The following is a 24,247-nucleotide window of genomic DNA, read 5'->3' as shown; positions in this document are numbered from 1 at the left end:
ATCTCTTGTTAATCCCAGCCAGCATTTTTTTATTACTAAAACAATCAAATTTCTAAAAAGTCTTTCATAACTCTACCTAACATGCTTAATCTTTCCATCTATCTACCTTTTTGAACATAGGAACTACATTTAATTTTTTTTTAAGATTTTATTTATTTATTTGACAGAGAGACAGCCAGAGAGGGAACACAAGCAGGGGGATTGGGAGAGGGAGAGGGAGAAGCAGGCCTCCTGCTGAGCAAGGAGCCTGATGTGGGACTTGGTCCCAGGATCCCGGGATCACAACCTGAGCCGAAGGCAGACGCTCAACCAACTGAGCCACCCATGCGCCCCAGGAACTGCATTTATAATAACTGATTTAATGTTCTTGTATAGTAGATCTATCATGTGTGGATCAATTTCTGTTGATTATTTTTCTCATTATGACTGGTATCTTCCTCCTTTGCATGTCTGCTGATTTTTGATTGGATGCCAGGCCTTGTCAATTTTACCTTGTTTGGTGCTGAAATTTTTTGTGTTACTGTGAATATTCTTGAGCTTTTTTTGGGACAGAGTTAAGTTCCTTGGAAATGGCTTTATTATTATTTTTTTTTAGGCTTGCTTTTATTCTGTTAGGTGGGACCAGAGTAGTCTTTAGAGCTCATTTTGCCGCACTACTGAGGCATTGCCCCTCTGAGCACTGTACTTGATATCCTGTGAATTAGAAGGTTTTCTACTCTGGCTGGAAGGTATACAGACTGTTGGTGTCCCTGGGTGAGCTGTGGGCAGTGTGAGCCATGGACGTGGAGCTTGTGAGAGCTGTTTGTTAAAATGTTAGGAAGTTTCAGAGCTGGTTTAATTATTTTTTCTTTCCTTTTTTTTTTTAAAGTTTTTTTTAAAGTAAACTCTACACCCAACTTGGGGCTCAAACCCAGAACCCCGAAATCAAGAGTTGCATGTTCCACTGACTGAGCCAGCCAGGAGCCCCTGAGCTGGTTTAATTCTTAATAGAATTAAATTGTATACACTTATAATTAAATCCGTTACATTAAGAACAAAGGATGATGCCTCAAAACTCATTACCTCTTTATCCTATTATATATTATTTTTGTGCACAGTTGGTAATTTACATCTGTTCTAGCTCTATGGTAGAAATACTATATAATGTTTGATGTGCTACCATGTATCTTTTTCTAATTTTAGCACTCAGTGATAGTTAATAGCTTGAAATTGGCTGCAGGTGGGAATATTCATACCACAGACATTGGTAACCCTGTAAACCGGGAACTACAAACCACTAACTGCTCCAGGTTGTTAAAAATTTTCCAGTATACCCCTGGCTATGTATATCATTCTCTGTATTCCTTATAGATGGTTTTCCAAGCCTTTTCTAGGCCTTGGACATGCACAATGGTCAGTACTCAGGTCAAGGCTGAGGGGGATTTCTATAGATCTTCTGATGTTCTGGGGACCGTAGTTACTTTGGTCTTCCCAAACTACTCAGTTCATCTTTTTAACTCATTAATTACCCTCCACACTCTGTGGTCTGGAAACTCTCCCATCAGTAAGCTGGAGCAATTATGAGCGTTGCCTCATTTGTTTCTCCTCTTTTCATTGATAACTGTCCTATGTTACGTTGTCTGGTTTCCAGTGTCTGAAAGAAAAAATGTTTTCATACATATTGTCCAGATTTTTAGTTGTTTTTAGTTGGTTTTGGTGACAGCATAAATCTCATTCCTGTTACTTTGTCTTGGCCAAGAGTGGAAGTCCCTTGGAAGCATTTTAGGTAGGAGAGGGACATAAGTGTGCATTTTGGATCACTCTGTAGAACATGCATTTATAAGGGATGAGACTTAAAAGTAGAAGGACCAATTAAAAGGCAGGTACGTTAGTTTATGTGAATGTGATGATGACCAACCTAAGGTTGGTCTTGGATGTTGATACTACAGAGATGGGATACAATATGGGAAATATGTAGGGGAAAGAATCTAGTGCAGGGTTTCTAAAAGGATGGATTATGAGCTATTTGCATTTGAATCACCTGTGGTATTTGATAAAATGAAGATTCTGTGTCCTGCCCCAAGTTTATTGAATCTGAATTTCTAAGGATGAGGTTTAGAAGTTTGTAGTTTATTTAAAGATTTTATTTTTTAAAAAAGATTTATTTGTTTTATTTTATTTTTTTTAAAGATTTTATGTATCTTTTGAGAGAGACAGAGAGAGAGAGAGCATGAGAGGGGGTTGGGTCAGAGGGAGAAGCAGACTCCCTGCCTAGCAGGGAGCCCGATGCGGGACTTGATCTCGGGACTCCAGGATCATGACCTGAGCTGAAGGCAGTCGCTTAACCAACTGAGCCACCCAGGCGCCCAAAGATTTATTTGTTTTAGAGAGAGCACACTCAAGTGTGTTGGAGAGGGGCAGAGGAGAGGGAAAGAAAATCTCAAGCAGACTCTCTGCTGAGTGCAGAGCTTGTCATAGGGCTCAACCCCCCAACTCTGAGATCATGACCTGAGCTGAAATCAAGAGTCCGATGGTTAACTGACTGAGTCACCCAAGTGCCCCTAAAGATTTTATTTTTATGTAGTCTCTACCCCTAATGTGGGGCTTGAACCCACAACCAAGATTAAGAGTCACTTGCTCCACTGACTGAACTAGCCAGGCACCCTTAGAAATTTGCATTTTAAACAAGTACCTAGGGTAGTGCTTATGAACACTAAAGCTTCAGAAGAAACTGATGTAACTTTTTTCAAAGTATGATCCATATCCTTGGGGAGCCCCTACTTTGGAATGACCTGAAGTGCTTAATTAAAGATGTAGATTTATGCATGCATATCCAGAACTACTGAATGTCAGTTTCTGGGGTAGTTGGGTTCAGGAATCCCTTTGTGTTTTTTTTTTTTTTTAAATTTTATTTATTTATTTGACAGAGAGAGAGAGAACACAAGCAGGGGGAGCGGCAGGCAGAGGAAGGAGATGCATGCAGAGGGAGGGGAAGATGTAGGCTTCCCACTGAGCAGGGAGCCCAATGCAGGGCTCCATCCCAGGACCCTGAGATCATGACCTGAGCTGAAGGCAGATGCTTAACCAGCTGAGCCAGTCATGCGCCCCAGGGTTCGGGAATTCCTTAGGCACACTAGTGTTTGAAAACCAGTAAGCTAAAGTACTTCACAGACATAATCTCTTCTGAACTTCAGAGTAACCCTGAGAAGTACTCCTGTTTATTAGATGAGGAAATGAAGCATAGAAGAGCAAAGTGTCTTACGCATGGTCAGATAGTTGTTAGTTATTTTTGATGGTAGGGAATCATATTTCTGTCTCCTATCAAACCCATGCTTCTGCTACCTTTCTGTTGACTGTGAAATATAGGTTTATCTCTAAAATCTTTTGAAGGCATCCAAGACACAGAAACTGTGGTTCCAGACAACTTAGGGACCCAGGAAAGTATGCTCTTCTTTGGTTATACTTTGCACCAAATATTCAATTTAGTTATCTATAGCAAGTGAGTGTGATAAGTTTAATTGTCTAGCAAAGGTGTTTCTGTCCCTGAGCATTATCCTAATGCTTTTTACAGCCACCTTTGAATGTCCTCATCTGTTTCTTTTAAAATCATTTAAAGATAGGGTATAGTGCACAATTCAGTATTTTCACTTATAGCCACTGAAGAATTGGGTACTAATATGAATCTGTATGTAACTTTTGTCTTGAAATTTTTCTAAGGTTCTATAAAACTAAAAAAATTTCAGTGTCTTATAATTTAGGTTGCATTTAGTTTAGACATCACAGTTTTATAGTAAGTTGTGTAGCTTATAACTTTGTTATATCAGTAGAACTGGTAATATTTTCTACTGGGATTTTCTGTAGTCTTTTGAAGTGATTTCATATGTGCCATGAATCTTAGATTCTGTAATCTATTTAGCACAGTAGCACCAGTGTTAGACTGCAAATAGTAGGAAAAGTAATTCTTTTCAGTCAAGATTGGTTTTGGATTTGCCTTTGGAATTCTTGAATAGTCTGTTGATTTTATTAGTATGTGAAAACAAGCAAAGTTCTGTAGCAAGGAATAAATACGAAGGCCTTAGGAATAGGATTTAAATGGTTTTCCATTTTGTATGCTTTTAAAAGACAGAAGAGCTAAGTTTTTTAAATTTCTGGAAGTTACTATAGTTAAATAATTCAAATAAAAAATTATTGTAGCTATCACAAACCAAACTACCCTATCTGCTCCATTTGAAATGTATAGTGAAGAAAACAGAATGCAGTGTAAGGAATATAAGAATTTTGGCTAGTATAATTTGCTTGTTACAAGAGAATATATAGCAACTTTTAAATTTAGTAATAAAGATGTTAGTGTTTACGCTAATAGTGTTAATTTTTTATGGTATTGTTTAACATTTGTAAACAAATGAATAGACTTGTAAGTCCTTGTTGGTAGATATCAGTGTTTCTTAAACACTATTCCATTGTCTTGTTCTCTTGGTTTTTTTTTAATTGAAACATAACTGGCATAACATTATATTAAGTTTCTACTCTAGTATAATGAAGCTTTTCACTGGTGAGATCTGGCAGGTTGACAACTCCACTATCAAATTTTATTCACAAACGGGTGTAAGGCTATCTTTTTCCTTCCTTTCTTCCTCCCTCCCTCCCTCCCTTCCGTTCTTCCTTCCTTCCATTTTTGAGAGAGAGAATGCTCATATGCACATGCCCACGCAAGTAGGGGAGGGGCAAAAGGAGAGGGAGAAAGAGAATCCAAAACAGGCTCCATGCCCAGCATGAAGCCCAACTTTGGGACTTGATCTCACAACCCTGAGATCATGACCTGAGCCAAAATCAAGAGTTGGACACCTAACCAACTGAGCCACCCAGGCACTCTGGCTGTCTGCATTTCTGTGTAGATTTTTGCTTTTTCTTTTTATTATATAGGAATTTGGAATGGCATACAATGGTAAATCATTTTAGAATGCCATTTGTAGGTTTCTATGATACATATGAATGAGGTTTTTTGTAACTCATGTATTTCTAATAAACTGGTTGGAATGACTTAAAAGTTTATATAATGCTTTTTTTCATGATTATAAGTTCATTGATGTGTTTCTCAGAGTTGTAATCTATAATCTAAAAATCTTAGGTTTTTAAAGAAGCTTACTTTTTTTTAAAGATTTTTTTATTTATTTGAGAGAGAGAATGAGAGAGAGCATGAGAGGGAGGAGGGTCAGGGGGAGAAGCAGACTCGCTGCTGAACAGGGAGCCCGATGCGGGACTTGATCCTGGGACTCCAGGATCATGACCTGAGCTGAAGGCAGTCGCTTAACGACAGAGCCACCCAGGCACCCTAAAGAAGCTCACTTTTAGGGAATGTTTGGATAGCTACTGTTCAAAAATCACTTGTAAAGGGATAAGACAAAATCATTACTCTAAAAGACATGGAATGTTTTAAAGTCACATTTAAGAGAAAGTCATGATCTTTTTTACTGCATTTTTAACCATTATAGATTTATTGTAAAACACACACACACACACACACACACACACACACAATACTTGTTTTTTTTTTTTTTAATTTTATTTATTTCTCTGACAGAGACACAGTGAGAGAGGGAACACAAGCAGGGGGAGTGGGAGAGGGAGAAGCAGGCTTCCCACTGAGCAGGGAGCCCCAGGCGGGGCTTGATCCCAGGACCCTAGGATCATGACCTGAGCCGAAGGCAGACGCTTAACGACTGAGCCACCCAGGAGCTCCAAAATACTTTTAATGCCTGAGCAATTACAGGCTTCTGGAAAATGAGCTATGTCTACATTGGTAGTTAGAAAAGGAATCTGTAGAGCTCTCAAATTTGTAAGAATTTTAATTTAGAATTAAATTTTGAAACATTTTATGTGGGTACTCTGAGAAGCATTGGTAAGAGTGTTAGCAAATCATCTTAGTCTATTGAAGATAGCACATACTTTGTAACCTAATATAAGGAATTATTTGTACAGCTTAGAGAATGCAGTGTGTTATCTAAGTGTTTAGAAATATCACTTTTATCCACATACCTGTAAACAGTAACACATCCATAGTGACTATATTGTGGTTTCCCTTCACAGATATCAAGTTGTGCTAGTACATCCATATAAATAATTAATACCTGAAGTCTCAATGTAACATGGACATTAACAGTGATGACAGATAAATACAGACGCTTGGGAATCAAATACTAGGCGAAAAACACTTTTAAAAAGGTAAGAAAAAAATGTAATCTTAATTAAGGCCAAGGGGGCTTTAGTTAGTAGAAGTAATTGACTAAAGTTTCTTTTTCAGTGTATCAGGCTTTTAAGAAACATATCTGGGTGATCCTGTCTATCATAATACTGTTAGAACTCAGCTGTAAGTATCAGTTCTTCTGTGAAAATGACAGTTGCAGATATCCTTGCCTGGTAAAAATATAATGAGTGAGGCTCCTATAGTAAACCCAATCCACAATGGGTAGAAGGTGGCCAACTGGAACTGGAATAAAGTGCTGGAATGGGCATCTCCATGTGTACTCAGAGATACATCTTAAATTGTGGATCCTCTGCCCCTGATTTTTGCCACCCCCACCACACGCTATAGAATGTAACGTTTTGCCATGTTTGTGAAAGGCTTTCGAGGTTGGGTGTTAAGGAGTTGGCAGTTGGAATCTTTGTTGTAAGATGAGTGAATTTTCAAGTCAAGGGTTACTTTTTGTAGGATCATGTTTTCACTGTGCACCCTCCTTATGTTAATTTAGAATATTTCTTAATGTATTAAATAATTTTATTTAGACAATTTTCCTATGTTGTGTTTTTCACGAATTTACAGGCGATATTTGGGAGAGGTTGCATCTGTAGATATTAGATATTAGTACTGATCTCCTAGCTTACTAAAACTGTAATCTGTTTATTTTTACTAGGCAGTAACTCTAGTTTACAAGGTTTGTTAACTGCATCAGTTTTAAAATTGTAATCCTTCATTGTGAAAATCTTTTAGAATATCTACTTTTAGAATATTTACTTTCATGTTTATAATAAAGTGACAGTCTGCATCATAAACATCACTAGTCTTTTCCCTGGTGTTCCTCCTTGTTTCCAGATGGGCACTTATGATAACGAATTAGCCAGATTCTCTGAAAAGGATATCATATATACATTATTATAAAGTAAAACTCTTAATTAAAGAGACTGTCCAAGAAATGGAGTATACTTAGATTAATTAAAATATCTGGCCAACTGGGTACTAAAAGCAGAAAATCCATATTGTTTTTGTCCTAGTTGAAAATCCATATGCCAAAAATAATAGAAATTTTTCATGATAATAGAGTCTTAAGGCACTTTAGTAATCATCAGGGTTATCATACAGATGTTTGAAGACTTAGTTGATTCTTTGGTATGCATAACTGAAATTATTTTTCAGTCCCAGTTTTGAATACTTGAAGGCCAAAGTTTGGGAGGGCCTCTAGAATAAGAGTAAGAGATTATAAATTCTGTATGAGAAATTTTATCAAAGGCAGTCTTTGGGTCACCTCAACAAAATATTGCCCATAGACTCCAGAGAAGAATGGAGTAACATTTTGATGCAAACTAGTAATAAGTTGTTATGAGGATTCAGTATATTTCAAGGTCTTTTTGCTTTGTTTTTGTTGGTTTTTAAAAATCCTTTTCCAGTTTCTTGGTATCTCCGAGGCTACAGAGTTACTAAGATGTTACTATGAATAGATACTCTGTTATCTGCTATTTCCTCTTATAGAAGGGGTAAATCTGTTAGCATAAGTTAATTTGTTTCTTTAATTTTTTTTTTTATTATTTTAAAGAAAGGAATTTAGGAGGTTCTAGTATTCTCCATGGCTGAAGCTGAGAGTCTGAAACCCTGATGCTTAAGCTCTATTCTAGATCATAGCTCCAACTCCTTCAGGATATAAGAAAAAGAGATAATATTTCCACAATGATAGATCTTTGGTTGTACAGGTAAGTTACTTAGTTTTGCAGTAGTGAAGACAACTATAGTTTGATATTTTTGTGGGAGGGTTGACTTGTTACATTTCTATACTTTCTTCTGCATGGCATTTTGTGCAGTTGGCTGGCAGTTCACAGGAATGTGGAGCTATAGGGAATGGGTTAGGGATGAAATATTTTCCCACTCTTCGCAACAGGGGTATAAATGAAGTGACTAAGTACATTGGACTCTCGAGAGCATTATACCTGTCTTTGACACCCTAGGTATTTTTGATTCAAGGGGCATTATGAAATTCCTTGACTTCTACTTCTCCCCAATTTTCTTTTAAAGCATGTATTCATTCAGCTTTCTGTCAATGTATCTATGTTATCTATATCTATTTGTCTCTCTTAATGGGGAAGAAAGAAGAGATCCCTTTATGTAAGGCAGTACATAATAGAATTCACAGCTTCAAAACACAAATATTAAGAACTTTAAGTTGAATTGCATAGGTGGGTTCCCACGTTTCACTCTCCTACTTTTAACCTGATAGTGGTAATTGCTCAGCTGAAGAAATTTGTCTTAAAAAAATTGTATGACAAGGATGGTCTGAACCATTACTAAGCAACTCATGTTTATGTTCTAGGTAGAAATCATATTGGTAATACTTTCCAGTTCTTTTTGCCTTTCACTTTGGTTTGGTATGGTATCACGACCAGTTTCCTAAAAATTGTTCAATTAATAAAACTAAATATTGTGTTAATAAATATCGGCTAGAACGTTGATGTTAATGGATGATTGCCAGTCCCTCAATTCCCAAAATAAACCATACTACTTTAGTAATTATAGTGGAGCAGAAGGTTATAGGTATTATCTTTGAAAAATCTTTTTGAGATTTCTTTCTCATAAGTAAAGGTGATAGCTAGAGTAGTGTTTCATTAGGTGGACCATTTTAGTTTAATGTTTATTATTCCTTTTAGTTCATATTGATGCAGTTCTGCAGATGGGATCACAGGGCTGGACATTTATGATCTGAAATGCAGCTGATACTGTTTCAGAATCCTACAGTTAGATTTGAGGTATAAGTAGATTAAAATTTGGGGGGAGGATAGTTCAACAGCACGGGTGAGATGTTAGAATTATAGGTAGGATTTGGGGCTTAACATGAATAGACAGGTTGAAATTTGGTTGACTGTCCTTGATGTGCTCTCCAAAAGGGTGAAAGCTTGTAAGGGTGGAGAAGAAAGGATGGGAGTCTCTTTAATTATAGTGATGGGTTGGTCATATTCTCTTCTGTTCTAGGAAGTGCCATATTCATTAGTTGGTAGATAACATATAGGAAAAACTTCATTCTAGTTGCTAGATTGCGTTTTGCCATATGAATATGTTAATAGTTTCCCTTAATTCTGAAATTAGATGATTGAATTTCTAGTTCTAGTTGGGTGCTGGCTAAGGTTTTCACCATGTGCCTCCTATTTAGTTAACTAGCCAAGGGTATTTTCTGAGATACTTAGTTTGTATATAAGTTCCTTTCTGTTCCCTTAGTAATTTAATTTTTAGCAGGAATATAATTTTGTGCTCCAAACCTCTTCACTGAATTTCTTTAGTAACTGTATTATGCAGCTAAAATGAGGAAGACAGCTACTTTAGTCTATAATACTTAGCTAAGCATGGCAAAACAACTTTGAGACTTGGTTGAGATAATCAGGACAGATTTAGTCCCTTTTTGGTAATTGAAATTTGTGCTCAGTTTATTAGATAACTACAGAAAGTATGTGCCTTTATATATGCCTATTCAAAATAGAAAAGATGAAGAAAAAGGTTAGAACAGAAGAAAACAAAATCAGAGGGAAGAGTGTTTAAATTTCATTTAGTCTTAAGAATTTTTACCAATTTATTACCTTAAGTGCATGCAGTATGTTAATGTCAGGCAAGAGATTTGAGTCCTCTCTTTGGTACTAGTTTAGCCAAAGTAATCATGGCTTTATTTATAAATTTTTATTACTAGACTCAAGGAATTTAAGGATATATTATACATAGATCTAATCTAGTTTGAACCTGATGACTGTATTATTTTAAAAGAATATTGTCTGGATGTAGTGGTCTGAGTCAGTTCTTCTCAAATCCTGATCGGCATATAAATCACCTGGGAATCTGATTAATTGGTTGGTCTGGGGCAGGGCCTGATATTCTGCATTTCCAACAAGCTTCCAAGAGTTGCCATGATGCTGGTTCTCAGGCCACACTTGGAGTTTGCAAGAATTTGAGGTACCAAAAGGGTCCTTGTATAAAACAAGTTCGCTTTAAATATGGCTCAATAGCACAGGATTTGAGAACTGTTACTAAAACGGACTTTATTGTGGTTGATGAATGGAATAAAAATGCTTTTCAGGGATCAGAAGAAACAAAAAGAGGTTTCATCTTTCATATTAATCAGTGTTTTGATCACTGGAATAGTGAAGAAATAGGCATTCATTAAGGTGGTGTTTTATAATTATACATATTATGTATACATGTATAATACTGTGTAATAATGTTATATATGTTCTTTACAAGTAACTCTGAGTAGTAATAATAATAGGTTTATTTTATTAATAATGACAAGGCAGAGATTTTGCTTTCATTTAGATTGGTATGGAAAGAAAAGAAGGGCTAGTGGTACCTGTTACTAGAATCCTTTGAAGTTTATATGCCCTTAATTGGCATTACATTTTAAAAAATAAAGATTAAGAGATTCTTTTTTGGGTGTTTATAAAATATTACTGTTGACAGTACTATTTTTGAATCATAAATTATGAACATAATCAATTTTTGAATAATTATGAATATAATTAGTGTTAAATATGTTTGCATTCGATTTTGTAAGTAAAGTTTAAATATTATGTTTGTGTATTTACATAGATAATTAATATCAAAATCAATAATCTTCAAATTTGAGAGTTCCATATTTGAGTATATGAAACAAATAAACTGATTTTAACATTTTTTAGTTTGTGCTTTTTTGAAATACTCGAAATTTAACTTGAATTTTTTGTAATTAAAAGTGGGTATTTATGGGACATTCAGTATTTATTACCTGTGATTTAAAATAGACTGTAATCTTCATGACAAGATTTAAGCAAAAGAGAATTACATGTCACATCCCTCTAATGAACCCCAAAATAGTAAAAGTTTACTATGTGAAATGTATTTCTAAGTTCTGACTGGTGTCCTGTATTTGTTGTTCATGAGATGGCTGTGGAATTCTCTAGAACAAATTATCATACTCTAATCCCAGAGCTGGTTTTGTGAGTCTTGTAAGATTTAAAAAATTGTTAATTAAAAATTGAAAAATATGCCTTACTCTGAAACAAAATTAAATTCAATCAACTTACATACTTTTTAGGAAACTTAAATTCATTTGTTAGCAGGCAGAAACAGAAGACAGTTCCCTTTAATGTTTCTTTTTTTTGTACGTGGCAGCATGTTGCTATGGCTTCTGTAGTTTTTCATAACCTTTCTACTATTAAACACTTCTAGTTGAGGCAAAGGAGAGATTATATTTGGTTTGCAGGGGAAGGGGTAGAATGGCATTTGGAGGGTTTATATGAGAAGGAGACTATGGGAAGCATGGCAAAGGGAGGCGGGAGGATACCATGAAACTACCTACCACAGCCATTATTGGCCTCTTTCTCTATCCATCCTACACCCCATTTGGAAGTTAAGCAGTGAAGTGGCAGATTATCTTGTGAAAGCTAAACAGAAGAGGAAGAGAAGAATGGATACTTGAAATGTTAATAGCTCCTTTATTCTGCTTTATGGGGGAAACTTTGGAAAATAATAACCACTCAGAGTTTATCCAGATGGATCAGTCAGGGCATTTTTCAATTTCCCTTGCATTTCTACCTTAGAAACACCAAACATCCACACCAGAAAACCAGCTCATCTCCCAACATGCGTCAAAACTGTGGCATATACGTATATACAGCAATTCAAAGGAGAAAGTGGGGTTATATATATGTAGTCCTGATTTCTTAGATGTAATATTTGCTTTGGGGCTCCTTTTCTTTTTCTTCCATCCTCTTCAGAATACTTCCTTTCACTTGCTGATTTATGGCTGTACTTCTAGAGACTAGGGAGATTTGGTTTTGCTCTGTTTTGCTTTTAGCTGTTGCAAGCTAGGATTGTGATACTATTCATCTGCTTGATTACAAAAATTCTGCAACCAAAATTTTTTGGATGTCACATAGTTTGTCATCCAAGGATTTGACCAAAAACTCATTTTTGGTCTGCTCTGCTCTACCACTTTACCTCCCAGGAATGTTTTGAGAAAACATAAGAAATGATTGGAATAGTTTTTGTGATAATTGCTATCTAAATTCAAGGGTATTATTTTAATAACCAAGATGAAATCCTGTCTTTCAGGGAAATCTTTTCTGGGCCCTTTGTGCCTGTGTATCTGAGAGGCAGATACACAGCAGGGCAGGTTAAGGGCATGGTCTCTAGAACCCTGCCCTGCCACTTAAGTGTGTGGTTTTGGACAGATCACTTAAATGGTACAGATACCTCACCCTCCTCATTTGTAAAGTAGGGATGATAATAGCACCTATCTTAATTGGTGTGAGACTTAAGTGAGTTAATGTATGTAAAGCATATAGAACAATTCCTGGAACATATTAAGTGTCATATAATTGTTAGCTATTATTAATATCATTTTTGGAAATATTAATAAAAGAAATTATATCACGTAATTAATATTGGCTATACTTGGATTTAAAAGTTAATAGCTTTATGCTTTTGTTTTAGGTATATTAACTATTACCTTTTTCTCATTATTTTGTTTACATTTTTGAAGGTTTCCCAATGAGTGGATCATGATGACCGTATTGTAGGGACTTGCCATAGTATGGCTGCTTCCCGATCTACTCGTGTTACAAGATCAACAGTGGGGTTAAACGGCTTGGATGAATCTTTTTGTGGTAGAACTTTAAGGAATCGTAGCATTGCTCACCCTGAAGAAATCTCTTCTCATTCTCAAGTACGATCAAGATCACCAAAGAAGAGACCAGAGCCTGTGCAGATTCAGAAAGGAAATAATAATGGAAGAACTACTGATTTAAAACAGCAAAGTACTCGAGAATCATGGGTAAGCCCTAGGAAAAGAGGACTTTCTTCTTCAGAAAAAGATAACGTAGAAAGGCAGGCTGTAGAAAATTGTGAGAGAAGGCAAACAGAACCTGTTTCACCAGTTTTAAAAAGAATTAAGCGTTGTCTTAGATCTGAAGCACCAAACAGTTCAGAAGAAGATTCGCCTATAAAATCAGACAAGGAGTCAGTAGAACAGAGGAATACAGTAGTGGACAATGATGCAGATTTTCAAGGGACTAAACGAGCTTGTCGATGTCTTATACTGGATGATTGTGAGAAAAGGGAAATTAAAAAGGTGAATGTCAGTGAGGAAGGGCCACTTAATTCTGCAGTAGTTGAAGAAATCACAGGCTATTTGGCTGTCAATGGTGTTGATGACAGTGATTCAGCTGTTATAAACTGTGATGACTGTCAGCCTGATGGGAACACTAAACAAAATAGCACTGGTTCATATGTGTTGCAGGAAAAGTCAGTAGCTGAAAATGGGGATTCGGATACCCACACTTCAATGTTCCTTGATAGTAGGAAGGAGGACAGTTATATAGACCATAACGTGCCTTGCACAAATTCAGAAGTGCAGGTCAAGTTGGAGGACCACAAAATAGTAACTGCCTGCCTGCCTGTGGAACATGTTAATCAGCTGACTACTGAGCCAGCTACAGGCCCCTTTTCTGAAATTCAGTCATCCTTAAGGGATTCTGAGGAGGAAGTAGATGTGGTGGGAGATAGCAGTGCCTCAAAAGAGCAGTGTAATGAAAACACCAATAACGCCCTGGACACAAGTCTTGAGAGTATGCCAGTCTCTGGAGAACCAGAATCATCTTCTGCTCTAGACTGTGTTTCAGCTCAAATGATGTCTTTATCAGAACCTCAAGAACATCGATATACTCTGAGAACTTCACCACGAAGGGCGGCCCCTACCAGAGGTAGTCCCACTAAAAACAGTTCTCCTTGCAGAGAAAATGGACAATTTGAGGAGAATAATCTTAGTCCCAATGAAACAAACGCAACTGTTAGTGATAACATAAGTGAATCTCCCACAAATCCTGATGAAATTTCTCAGAATGAAAAAGGAATATTTTGTGACTCTGAAAATTATGGGAGTGAAGGACTAAGTAAGCCACCCTCAGAGGCAAGACTTAATATTGGACATTTGCCATCTGCCAAAGAGAGTGCCAATCCGCACAATACAGAAGAAGAAGATGATGATCCTGATGTTTATTACTTTGAATCAGATCATGTGGCACTGAAACACAACAAAGAGTATGTGTAAATATGGTAACCATGAATTCTGCTTTGTTTATTATTCCCCCACGTTTTCGGTATCTTCATAAATGTCTATTCATAGCATTTTTATTATAGCTAAGATTAATGCTTTAGCTGAAATTTTAGGTTTAACATAATGATTATCTCAACTCTTAAAAAAACTCCATAAAAGGAAAGACTTTAAAACTCAACTTTATTACTCTTCTCAATGGCTATATGGTTTTTCTAGTTTTGATATTTCACACATCTCAATTAGAAAAGACGTGGAAACGTGGTTGATGGCGTTTTTGTTTATTAATAAGTTTTATACCATTTCAGTTAATTTGTAAAATGGAAACATCTTTAGTTATCACAATACACTTTGGATATATAGTTGTAGAGCTTTATGAAGTGTCTGTGCCTTCCAGACAGCGTAGAACAATTAATGAGTGCTTAGACATTGTATAGATAAGGGAAATCTGGCAAGCTATCTAATTTCCAATTAAAACTTTTCATTTAAAATGTACTTTATGCATTACCTTTGACTTTCATGATTTTCAGAAATAGATATTACTGTTAAAACTATGATAGGTAATTGTATATTGTAATTAGCACATTAGCAAGAGTTATAGTTGGCTCTATAGTTTACATAAAGTATTGGAGACAACTTTCTCCTGATTCTAAATTAGAAGGGGAGGCTATCTTAAAATGCTGTCATTTCTTAACCTTTGTAATGAAGGTATTTTTAAAAATAGAATGTCCAAATTTATCACGATTTTGCTTAGATTTGCTTTAAAGTATTCTGGGTAGTAACACAAATGAATTGGAGCTAACTCTGAATAATCCTGAAAGGAACATTAATGAATAGTGAACAGTGCTTATCATGAACATCGTGATCAAAAACAGTAAAAGACATACATGAGTTAATCACCTTTACTCCTACAAAGTAAGCTTTTGAATTATTAGCACAGATTTTATAGGCTGTGTGAAAACACTGATTTGAGAAAACTTTGTAATGTTCTTATTGTGACAATTCCCAGATTCTGGTATGTATCAGATCAAAGTATCAAATCCTAGTTGTGGACCATGACATAATATGGTGGCCTTTTAGCATGTTTCTTCTCTGAAAATTTTCCTTTTTTTTTTTTTAATAAAATGTATTTTACTATTTAGTTTAGTAGAGAGGTCATTTTATCCAAGCATTTTATTCATTCATTTTGTAAAACGGTTTGCATTTTTATGTATTTGAAATATTTGAAGTCCAATTTGAGGTAGAAAATTCAATAAATGAATAAGTGAAGTTTTTTCCAATTTCAGATAAATAGAGTTCTTACCATTAGTATTATGCATCAGTTTTAAAAACAAGAGTTGTTATCTGCAGGCAGAAGAAGCAGAGCATATGTTAGAGAAAAACCAAGAATTCAAGAAGTGTGCATTTTTATAAAATGGTACTCATTTCTGTTCTTTTTATTGTTTCTTTGGCAAAGAGATGCTCTCTTAAGGCTTAGCTGGTATATTGATGGAAAATATTTTCCCATTAATTCATTATGTTACATTTTTTGTTGGAGCTCTCCTGATGATCATTCTCAGGGATGATAAGCCTATAAAACAGTTGTCTAAAGATAATGACCATAATATTTAAAGAGTAATGTTCCATATTCTTAAGCCTTTGAGAATGAGAACAATGTAGTTTCATGGGTTTCTCACGGTGTGCAAAGTCCTTTGGGATTTGGGTGGTAGTTGCTTTTTTGGCGACAGTATTTTCAATGTAATGCCTCATTTGGTGACGTTGGGCAAAAGAAATAACTCCTTGCTTTTTTGCCTTCCTCCAGTCCTTTGAAGGTAGCACCTTTAGACACTTCACTTTTAACTTTTTTTTTCCTCCAACGGAGGCATATTGGGAAGAGTGAGATGGAGAGTGAGAGTGTCTTGATTAGCATTTTGGTTAGAGATAATTTAAAGAAAATTGAGAGAGGATGTTTGATCATGTTAGATGTAATCTCTTTTCAGTAATGTCCTTTTTCCTTTGCTTTTTGTTTAGAGCCGAGAGATGGTTGGATATAATGTTGGCTTTTTTTTTTTTTTTTTTTTACCCAAATTGTCATTGTAAAAAATAGCATCATGATACCCATCTTGTGCTTTGAGGTCTCAAGTTAATTTCTATCGGTTTGAAAATGAATTTAGGGTAAAGAAAAAAAGATAAATGGGTAGATGGAATAATACTCTCCTGCACATGCAGGTGCATAAATACACCCCCATCAAATTTTTTTTTTCCTTTCTTATTCTCTTCATGCTAGTAAATTTCCCCAGATAAGTGCCTTTGAAACTGGGAATTGGGCATTGCCCAGATTACACATGAGTATCTTTACCAGTAGGGAATGAATACTTCCTGATGGCCAGATTCAAAAATATGTTATTGATAGAAAACACTGAGCAGGCATATTTCTTTATCCAGAGCCGAGAGAACATGGCTCTTCTCATTCCATTTGCAACTCTTCTCTAAATTAACATTGATTATTTAATCAGCAACCTTCTCTCCTACCATTTAGCCTATAATTTATCTGTCTTATTTGCAAGGGTATTACATATAGGGTCATCTAATGACTTGTAAATTTTTGAAAAGATATTGTGTGTAGAATCCTAGCCTTAGACCTGATTCATGGTAATTAGACCATAGGCTGGAGACATGAATTTGTGGGCATTCTGGATTCTTAACCCTGTTTCCTCTCTAGATGCCATCCCTCTTATTCACATAAACCCACAGTGTGCTTTTATATATTTATTTTTCCAAATGGAGAACTCTACTAGGAACAAGGGAAGGGGGACTGAAGGTTAACTTTTTTTCCTGGCAAGATTCTAGGTGTAGATTATTTTATTAGATGTGAGTGGGTGGGGAATCAGAAGAAATACACTTTGTCTAAAAACTGGTCTTCAAGGTTGAAAGATTCTGTTAAAGTGGTAGATAATACCTAGTGACTCCCTTTTGGGCCTAAATAGCCAGACTGACTGAGATCATGTATTTAACTGTGATTTGCTTTTTCTCTTTGGGAATTGACCTTTTGTGGATTTTGAATCAGAAGTATTGAATCAGGTCTCTCAGATTTGAAGTTCTGGCTCTAGGGAGAGCAGGTATGGAAAGTCCTGGGTTTTAATGTTCAGACCTTTTTTTTCCCAATTCACAAGGCCAATCACTGGGAAATAAATATTCAAAAGAAAATGTGATTTGGTCAATTTTCTCTGAGTTCTCATTGTACAAGAATACTTAAGTAAATTATTTGAAGGGCTTTGGAGAGCTTCATTTAAAGATCTGATAACTTTTCATAAACAGGCAGAGGATGAAAAGTCAGATTAACAGTTTTTGGATTCTTGAGGTTTCCTGAAGGGTTAACTCATTGATAAGATTATTAATGTTTATGCCAATTTTCAAGTTTCTAGATAATGAAAGTATAACAATAAGCTAGTTACTGCTTATCAAAAGAGTAATGCTCATATAGTCTGTAGGGAAGAAATTTTCAAGCCATATTAAAGAATATTTATAGGAATTGTATTTTTAAACTTGGTTCTCTGAAAACATTAATGTACTTTAAATAATTATGATATGTCCTTTTATACTACGCTTATGTGAATCATTTGATATCTTCATCAGTTTCAGAAGCTGCATAGAGAAAATCCTCATCAGGTCTTATTGTAGATTCACTTTCTTTGAGACTACTTTTACTATTTGTCTAAGTTTCTCTCGAGGGGCCAGAAGGCTCCAGGACTAGGGATGGATTTTGCTTAGAAAGCAATAGAGAGTCATTCTGCCCTAGATAAAATAATGTTACATTTGTACTTTGCTTCATAAGGTACAAAGTGATTTCCTCTAGTTTCTCATTTGACACCCACTACAACTCAGAAGTAGATAGCATAGGTGGCATTATACAGTCCCCATTTCCTAACTTATAATTAAGGTTTTGTTTTTTTCCTTTTTTTATTATATCAATCATCATACATTACATCATTAGTTTTTGATGTAGTGTTCCATGATTCATTGTTTGTGCATAACACTCAGTGCTCCATGCAGAATGTGCCCTCTTTAATAACCATCACCAGGCTAACCCATCCCCCCACCCCCCTCCCCTCTAGAACCCTCAGTTTGTTTCTCAGAGTCCATCGTCTCTCATGGTCCGTCTCCCCCTCTGACTTACTCGCCTTCATTCTTCCCCTCCTGCTAGCTTCTTTTTTTTTTCCCCTTAACATATGATGTATTATGTGTTTCAGAGGTACAGGTCTGTGATTCAACAGTCTTGCACAATTCACAGCACTCAGAGGGTATGTGCTGTAATTAAGGTTTAAAAGTTACTTACTGAAATTCTGATGCACTACTGGGAGGTACATACAGGACTAGAACTCCCATACTCTGATTCATAGTCACGTTTGCTCCTGGTCACCGGAGGGAGCAGGTACTGGGTACTCAGTTTTCAAAATTCTTTAGTCCGAGTTCAGGCTCTGTAATTGTAATGATTATCTGGTTTTATCTGTCAGAAAATCAGCATTATAGGTAAGTAACCTGTTCTGTTTATTGGATGAAATGTTTTCATGTTCATTGTTTTAAAGAATACTCTGTTAGTGTGTCTGTGAAAAATAATTGCCCTGTACGAATTGGGTATATAAAACTACTTGCTACAGCTTGACTTTAAATAGATAATTTGGATAATTTGCAAGAAATACTTTGGGGGATGTTTAGGATGCAATTGAGTATATTAAAGTCAGAGGTTACTAGGGAAAACTCATGCATAGTGTACCTTCTTAACTAATTGGAAAAAGCTGTGGAATATAACAGCCAGAGTGGCCCCAGTAGTTTGGCACAAAATTTAATGAGAGGAGGGAAATAACTGTCCTTAATATGAAATTTTTGGTTGTAAGAGATAGAGTATGCCATTGACTACTCAAAATCATCAGTGCAGTGAACTCTTGGTTTTTTCCTTTGAATGTCAACATCTTTTATTTCAAGTGATGTAAATAGTTTATAAAAGTGATTCTCTGGTGTAATCCAAGTGTATTTGTACCTGAGTATAATTTAACTTTTTCTTCATTTACGGTCATTTTTGCTCACAGAGGTTATGAGTGATACTTTCTGCCATCACTGCCAGAATATCTCTGTTTTTGCTTTTGTTAAATAATTTGGACTCCTCTGCTTTTTATGTTCTTATAACTTAGATTCTTTTCTATGTTCTGGAAGTTCTGTGACTTCTTATAATTTTCTTTTCTTCAGTTTTGTTGACTTTCACTTTGTTGTCACTAGTGCTATCATGCTACCTTCCTCTAATAACTCAGATTTCCCTTCTAATTGAGTGCTTTTAATTCTCCTTAAACTTGGAAAGCAGAATAACCAAGCTTGTTAGAGTTATGTCTCATGATTCTTGAGTGATGCACTGAGGAATTTCTCTTTGAATGCCTAGATAAGCATTAGTGCAAGGAGATGTTTGTTTTAATTGTGTGTTTTCTTGTTTGCTTTCTGGTTTAGAGGCTGTGTCTTACATAAGTAAACAGGTTTCCACATACTGGATAGAGAAACAACAGTTATTTCTTTATATATGGCAACAAATTCTCATTAGCAATAAAACCCATTTAAAACAATTATCATTTATTTGAGACTAATTGATGCTTAGCCTTTAGTTGCAGGAACTTTATTTTAGTTTTTTTGTAGGCTCAAAAATGTTTTTACATATTGGTAAGCGGACTATACCATTTATATGTTTCTGTGATGACTCATGTCATCAGATCTTATATTTAGTAATACATGAGAAGATCTGTTTTGTGACTTTTCTGCTTCTGTCTTCAGTGAGGTCTGTATCTTCAGTGAGGTCTGTGTACTGCTGTTTCTTTTACATTATCATGGAAAACTGCTTCTGCTTTTCTCTTGAATCTCTGATTTTAACGTAGAGAAATTTGGAAAGTGGTGAGAAGAGACTGAGCAGTTTGTTCAGGACACTCTTAGGCAGAATTCTCTGTAGTGTGTTATGATTTAATTTTCACGTATCTAGTAATATTTGTATGGTAGACATTTGAAATATGTTGAGGATCTGGATTTTGTTCTCTTTCTTTAAAAAAGTATTGAAACCTGTTCTGACAGGCAGTTAGTTAATTTACTTGATAATAAGGTTGATTCTATTAAGGTTTATCTTTTAGCTCTGATAGGGGAAGTCCAGAGTAGTCTATATTCTAGGTTTAGTTTAGCCTTAGTTCTTGGCATGGCCTTTCTCGTGTCTCATTTAAAAAGCTCTTTACTCTGGCTAGTTGAAACCTGAAGGACTCTAGCCTCATGAAAACACTTACAATTGTTCTCTCTACAACTCTCTTTGCTTGGTCCTGTTTTACACATGCAACTTTGTATGTGGAAGATGCAAGGGGACCTCTGTACAGATACTTGGTGTTTCCTGTCTTTTTCTGTTTTGCTTCTTCCTCTTTGGTGCTCTGTCCCACAAACTCCCGCTGCCTTACTTCCCCAAACTCCTTTTTTCTCTCCCTCTGCTCAGTGAGACTGCTTCCTGTGTTCCACAGTACTGATGGTTCTTCCATGTAGAAAGTGTGATCATAATGTACTTTATCCCATTTGTTTGCTCTCTCTCGCACATTAGAGTCCTGCCCTGCATACTGTCTAACAATAATTGTTTCTGTATTTTTTCCAGTTGTCTAGTTGTGTATGGTAGAAGGATATTCAGTGTTATTCTGTCATGACTGAAAGTGGAACTTTCTGATTTAATTTCAGTAGGCACTAGGTGTGTTTTCTTCTTATGACACTCAGTCCCAGCCTGAAGTTTGACCATTCGGAAATTATTTTTTGTTGACACTCTTGTGACAGTGAGGGCTAGTTTTTACTTATACCTTAAAAATGAGTTTAAGCAATTTCTTTTTCTAAGAAGCTGAAGTCAGAGAAATTGGAATAATACCAATTTGAATCGAAGGAGGAGGATAAAAGAGACTTAACATTGTTTTAGTTGTGTGGATGAAATGTTGCTCTGGTTTGAGCAGAAGTAAAAATTGGGGTATTGGTTCAGATACAGTTCATGAGGATGGGTAAAAGAGAAAGCAGCGCACAAGAAGATATGAAACAATGTTTACTAGGTTTAAAGTGGTAACCTTAAGAGATGAAAGAGTAATGTAGCTAGGTTTTAGTTATTTTTCTTAGAACCTTCAGGTTTTTTTGGTAGGCCAGATTTGATGTACTATATTTCAGAAAGCTAGGGTGAATATGCTCTTTTTATGTCTGTCAGTTATCGAGTGTTTTGCAGAAATTTATTTTCCCTGATACTATTTTTACCGTTTATGCTAAGTTGGAGAACTCATTCAACTTTTGCTGTTGTTTGCTTCTTTTCACTTGTCTTAAATTTTCTTCCCTCTTAATTTTAAATGTATTTTTTCATGTTTTAACTAACAGTTCTCAGAATATAAAAGCATGAAATTATTTTGTTATGTTTAAACTTTTAGTTGGAGAAAAAGCATCATGCTAATAGTTTATTGGCAATGAGGGTAGAAAGTGCCATTGAACACTAGTCAACACCTAAAGTATCTTCTTAATAAACATTTTTAAAATATATATATAGGGATATGAAGAGTGAAGTTAAATGAACCAAGTGTAATATTTTATAAGTACTTTTTTTTTTTTTTTAAGATACCAATCATGGTGGGGTGCCTGGGTGGTTCGGTGGTTCAGTCTGTTAAGTGTCTGCCTTGGACTTCAGGTCATGATCCCAGGATCCTGGGATCGAGTCCCACATCAGGCTCCCTACTTAACAGGGAGTCTGCTTCTCCCTCTCCCTCTGCCCCTCCCCTCTGCTTGTGCTCTCTCTCATGAGCTCGCTCTCTCAAAATAAATAAATAAAGTCTTAAACAAAAAGACACCAGTCATGACTGAATGTTTTTATTTTTTAAATGCTGTCTCATTTAATTATAGAATCTTATTAGTTTTAAAAGCTGTATTTGTAAATTATTTACAAAAGTTGGACTAGATTTGAGGAGCACTCTAATCCCCTTCCATTACAATTTTAGCTGGCAGTAAAATGATGCTGGGTAAATGTCTTTAATGTCTATGGTTGTCAGTTTTCTTACCTATTAAAAAAAATGGCATGATTTGATTTCTGTAATTCAAATTAATATATATAAATGTATCTTTCTTTGCCCTTCCTCTTTTGGTACTGCTCATGCTTTAGTTATTGACTTTCTTCTTATTTTATATTCTGTCTGTTGATATTTTCACACACTGTTGTGGCTTAAATTACCATCTCTACTGATGGATTTCCAAATGTATATATCCAATCAGATTATTCTTGAGCTTCAGACTGCTTACAAGATATATCCATTTGTCTTCCCCACAATACACTCAGTGGAACATGTCTGAAATTGAATTTAACCATTGCTTGCTTCACGTACATCCAATATTCAACACTATCTTTTTACTTAATTGGTAGTTTCTTTCACTTGCCCAGTTTAGAAAAACGGGAGTAATCGTCAGTTACTTCTTCACTACAGTCCCTCTTCCACCAGTGTTAATTGATTCAGCTTTATTTATTCTCATTGCCACTTTTTTTTTTTTTTTCAAAGTAGGCTCACCACCCAGTGTGGAGCTCAATGCAGGGCCTGAACCTACTACCCTGAGATCAAGACCTGAACTGAAATCAATAGATGCTTAACCAACTGAGCCACCCAGGTGCCCCTTGTTGACGCACTGTCTTCTTGATTACTGGAAATGCTTCCTTAATTGCTTTCTGTGGTGCTAGTGTACTATTTCCTCAATGGACTCCTATACTGTAACTGGAGTAAATGTTTTTAGAATAAAATCTATTTATTGCATGATTTTTAAATATTCTCTTTATTCTCTATATTCTACCTCTCTGTATTCTAAACAGATTAAACCTTCAGTTCCTTGATTATTATGTTCTTTTACTTGAGGCTTTCTCATATGCCTGACCACCTGCTGTAGTCCACCCTTACCCCTATCTCCCTGGTTATCTTCCTTTCTCTGTCTGCAAAGGGAGAAGGCTGTTTAAATTTAGACATCATATACTCCGGAGAAATCTTTCCAGTCTTCCCAAGATTGACTGCTCCTTGTGTGCTCTATCATAGCAACATGTACAGTAGACCTCAAGCTCTTTGAAGGAACCATATCTTTCTAGTTGGTTGATGTAGCGTTGGAGAAATGTCTAGCCTTATGCTGCTTTGAAAATGTCAGAGAAAAATTTAGTATACTTTTGATAGAGATTTTATTTTTATGCCATTAGTTTCACTTTTAATACTCTGAATTTATAAAATTTAGTACCGGTAATGATTTCCTTTTTTTACTTAAAAACTAGATTTTAAGTTTTCAAAAGAAATGTTGAATAAACTACATAATCATTCACATAGTTAACTCAGGAATTACGGAGAGATAATTGGGATGGTGGGGAACATGGGAAAGAAGGGTGTGTCTCTTGATTAGTTTGGTTGTCTGACCACATTTTCAGGTGGTGAGATAAATGTTTTTATATGGCTGTATGAAAAATGTAAGCTTACTTGTTAATACCAGACCCCAAAGAGAGGAAGTCATTGTATTATAAAATAAATTTACAAGTTTGGTATGATCAGAATGTTTTGTATAGTTTCAAATATATTTTTACCTACCAGTTTTGCTGGTAGGCTTTAGAAAGCTATACGGAATGATAAGAATTTGGTTGGGGTTATCTTTATTGAAGGACTTGAAAGAAAATGTGTGTCCCTATCTATTTATGTGTCTGTCCTACTTAAAGATTTTCAGTAGAGGATATTACTCAGCTTTTTCTGTATAACCTCATAATTTTGAGTAGAAGCTAGAAATAATGAAAAATACAAGGCATATCCTGTATCTTTGAAGTTATTGTAAAATGATTATATACTGAGAGCTTGAGAGATACATAGTTTGGCTATATTTGAGATATGCTGCCTAGCAGAGTATTAGTTTATAACTAGAGA

At 35.6% G+C, this 24,247-nt stretch overlaps 1 protein-coding gene across 6 annotated transcripts in view; it reads left to right on the top strand.

Moving 5' to 3' along the window:
* ZZZ3 (zinc finger ZZ-type containing 3) overlaps nucleotides 1–24,247 on the top strand; it is a 101,346-nt gene that overhangs the window by 30,733 nt on the left and 46,366 nt on the right. For 2 of the 6 annotated variants that reach the window (XM_027584178.2, XM_027584129.2), the window contains exons 2-4: nucleotides 6,067–6,201; nucleotides 7,788–7,941; nucleotides 12,744–14,299. In XM_027584178.2, coding sequence (XP_027439979.1) covers nucleotides 12,795–14,299 — 1,505 coding nt within the window. In that variant the 5' untranslated portion in view covers nucleotides 6,067–6,201; nucleotides 7,788–7,941; nucleotides 12,744–12,794. Of the gene's footprint in view, nucleotides 1–6,066; nucleotides 6,202–6,280; nucleotides 6,347–7,787; nucleotides 7,942–12,743; nucleotides 14,300–24,247 lie in introns of all 6 variants that reach the window. The other 4 variants (XM_027584159.1, XM_027584169.2, XM_027584141.2 and 1 more) reach the window with 3 other exon arrangements.

This window comes from Zalophus californianus, chromosome 4, assembly GCF_009762305.2.
Source record: "Zalophus californianus isolate mZalCal1 chromosome 4, mZalCal1.pri.v2, whole genome shotgun sequence".
NCBI classification, from domain to species: Eukaryota; Metazoa; Chordata; class Mammalia; order Carnivora; family Otariidae; genus Zalophus; species Zalophus californianus.
Note: the sequence above shows the minus strand (reverse complement) of the source record. Positions and strands in the feature narration are given on the sequence as shown.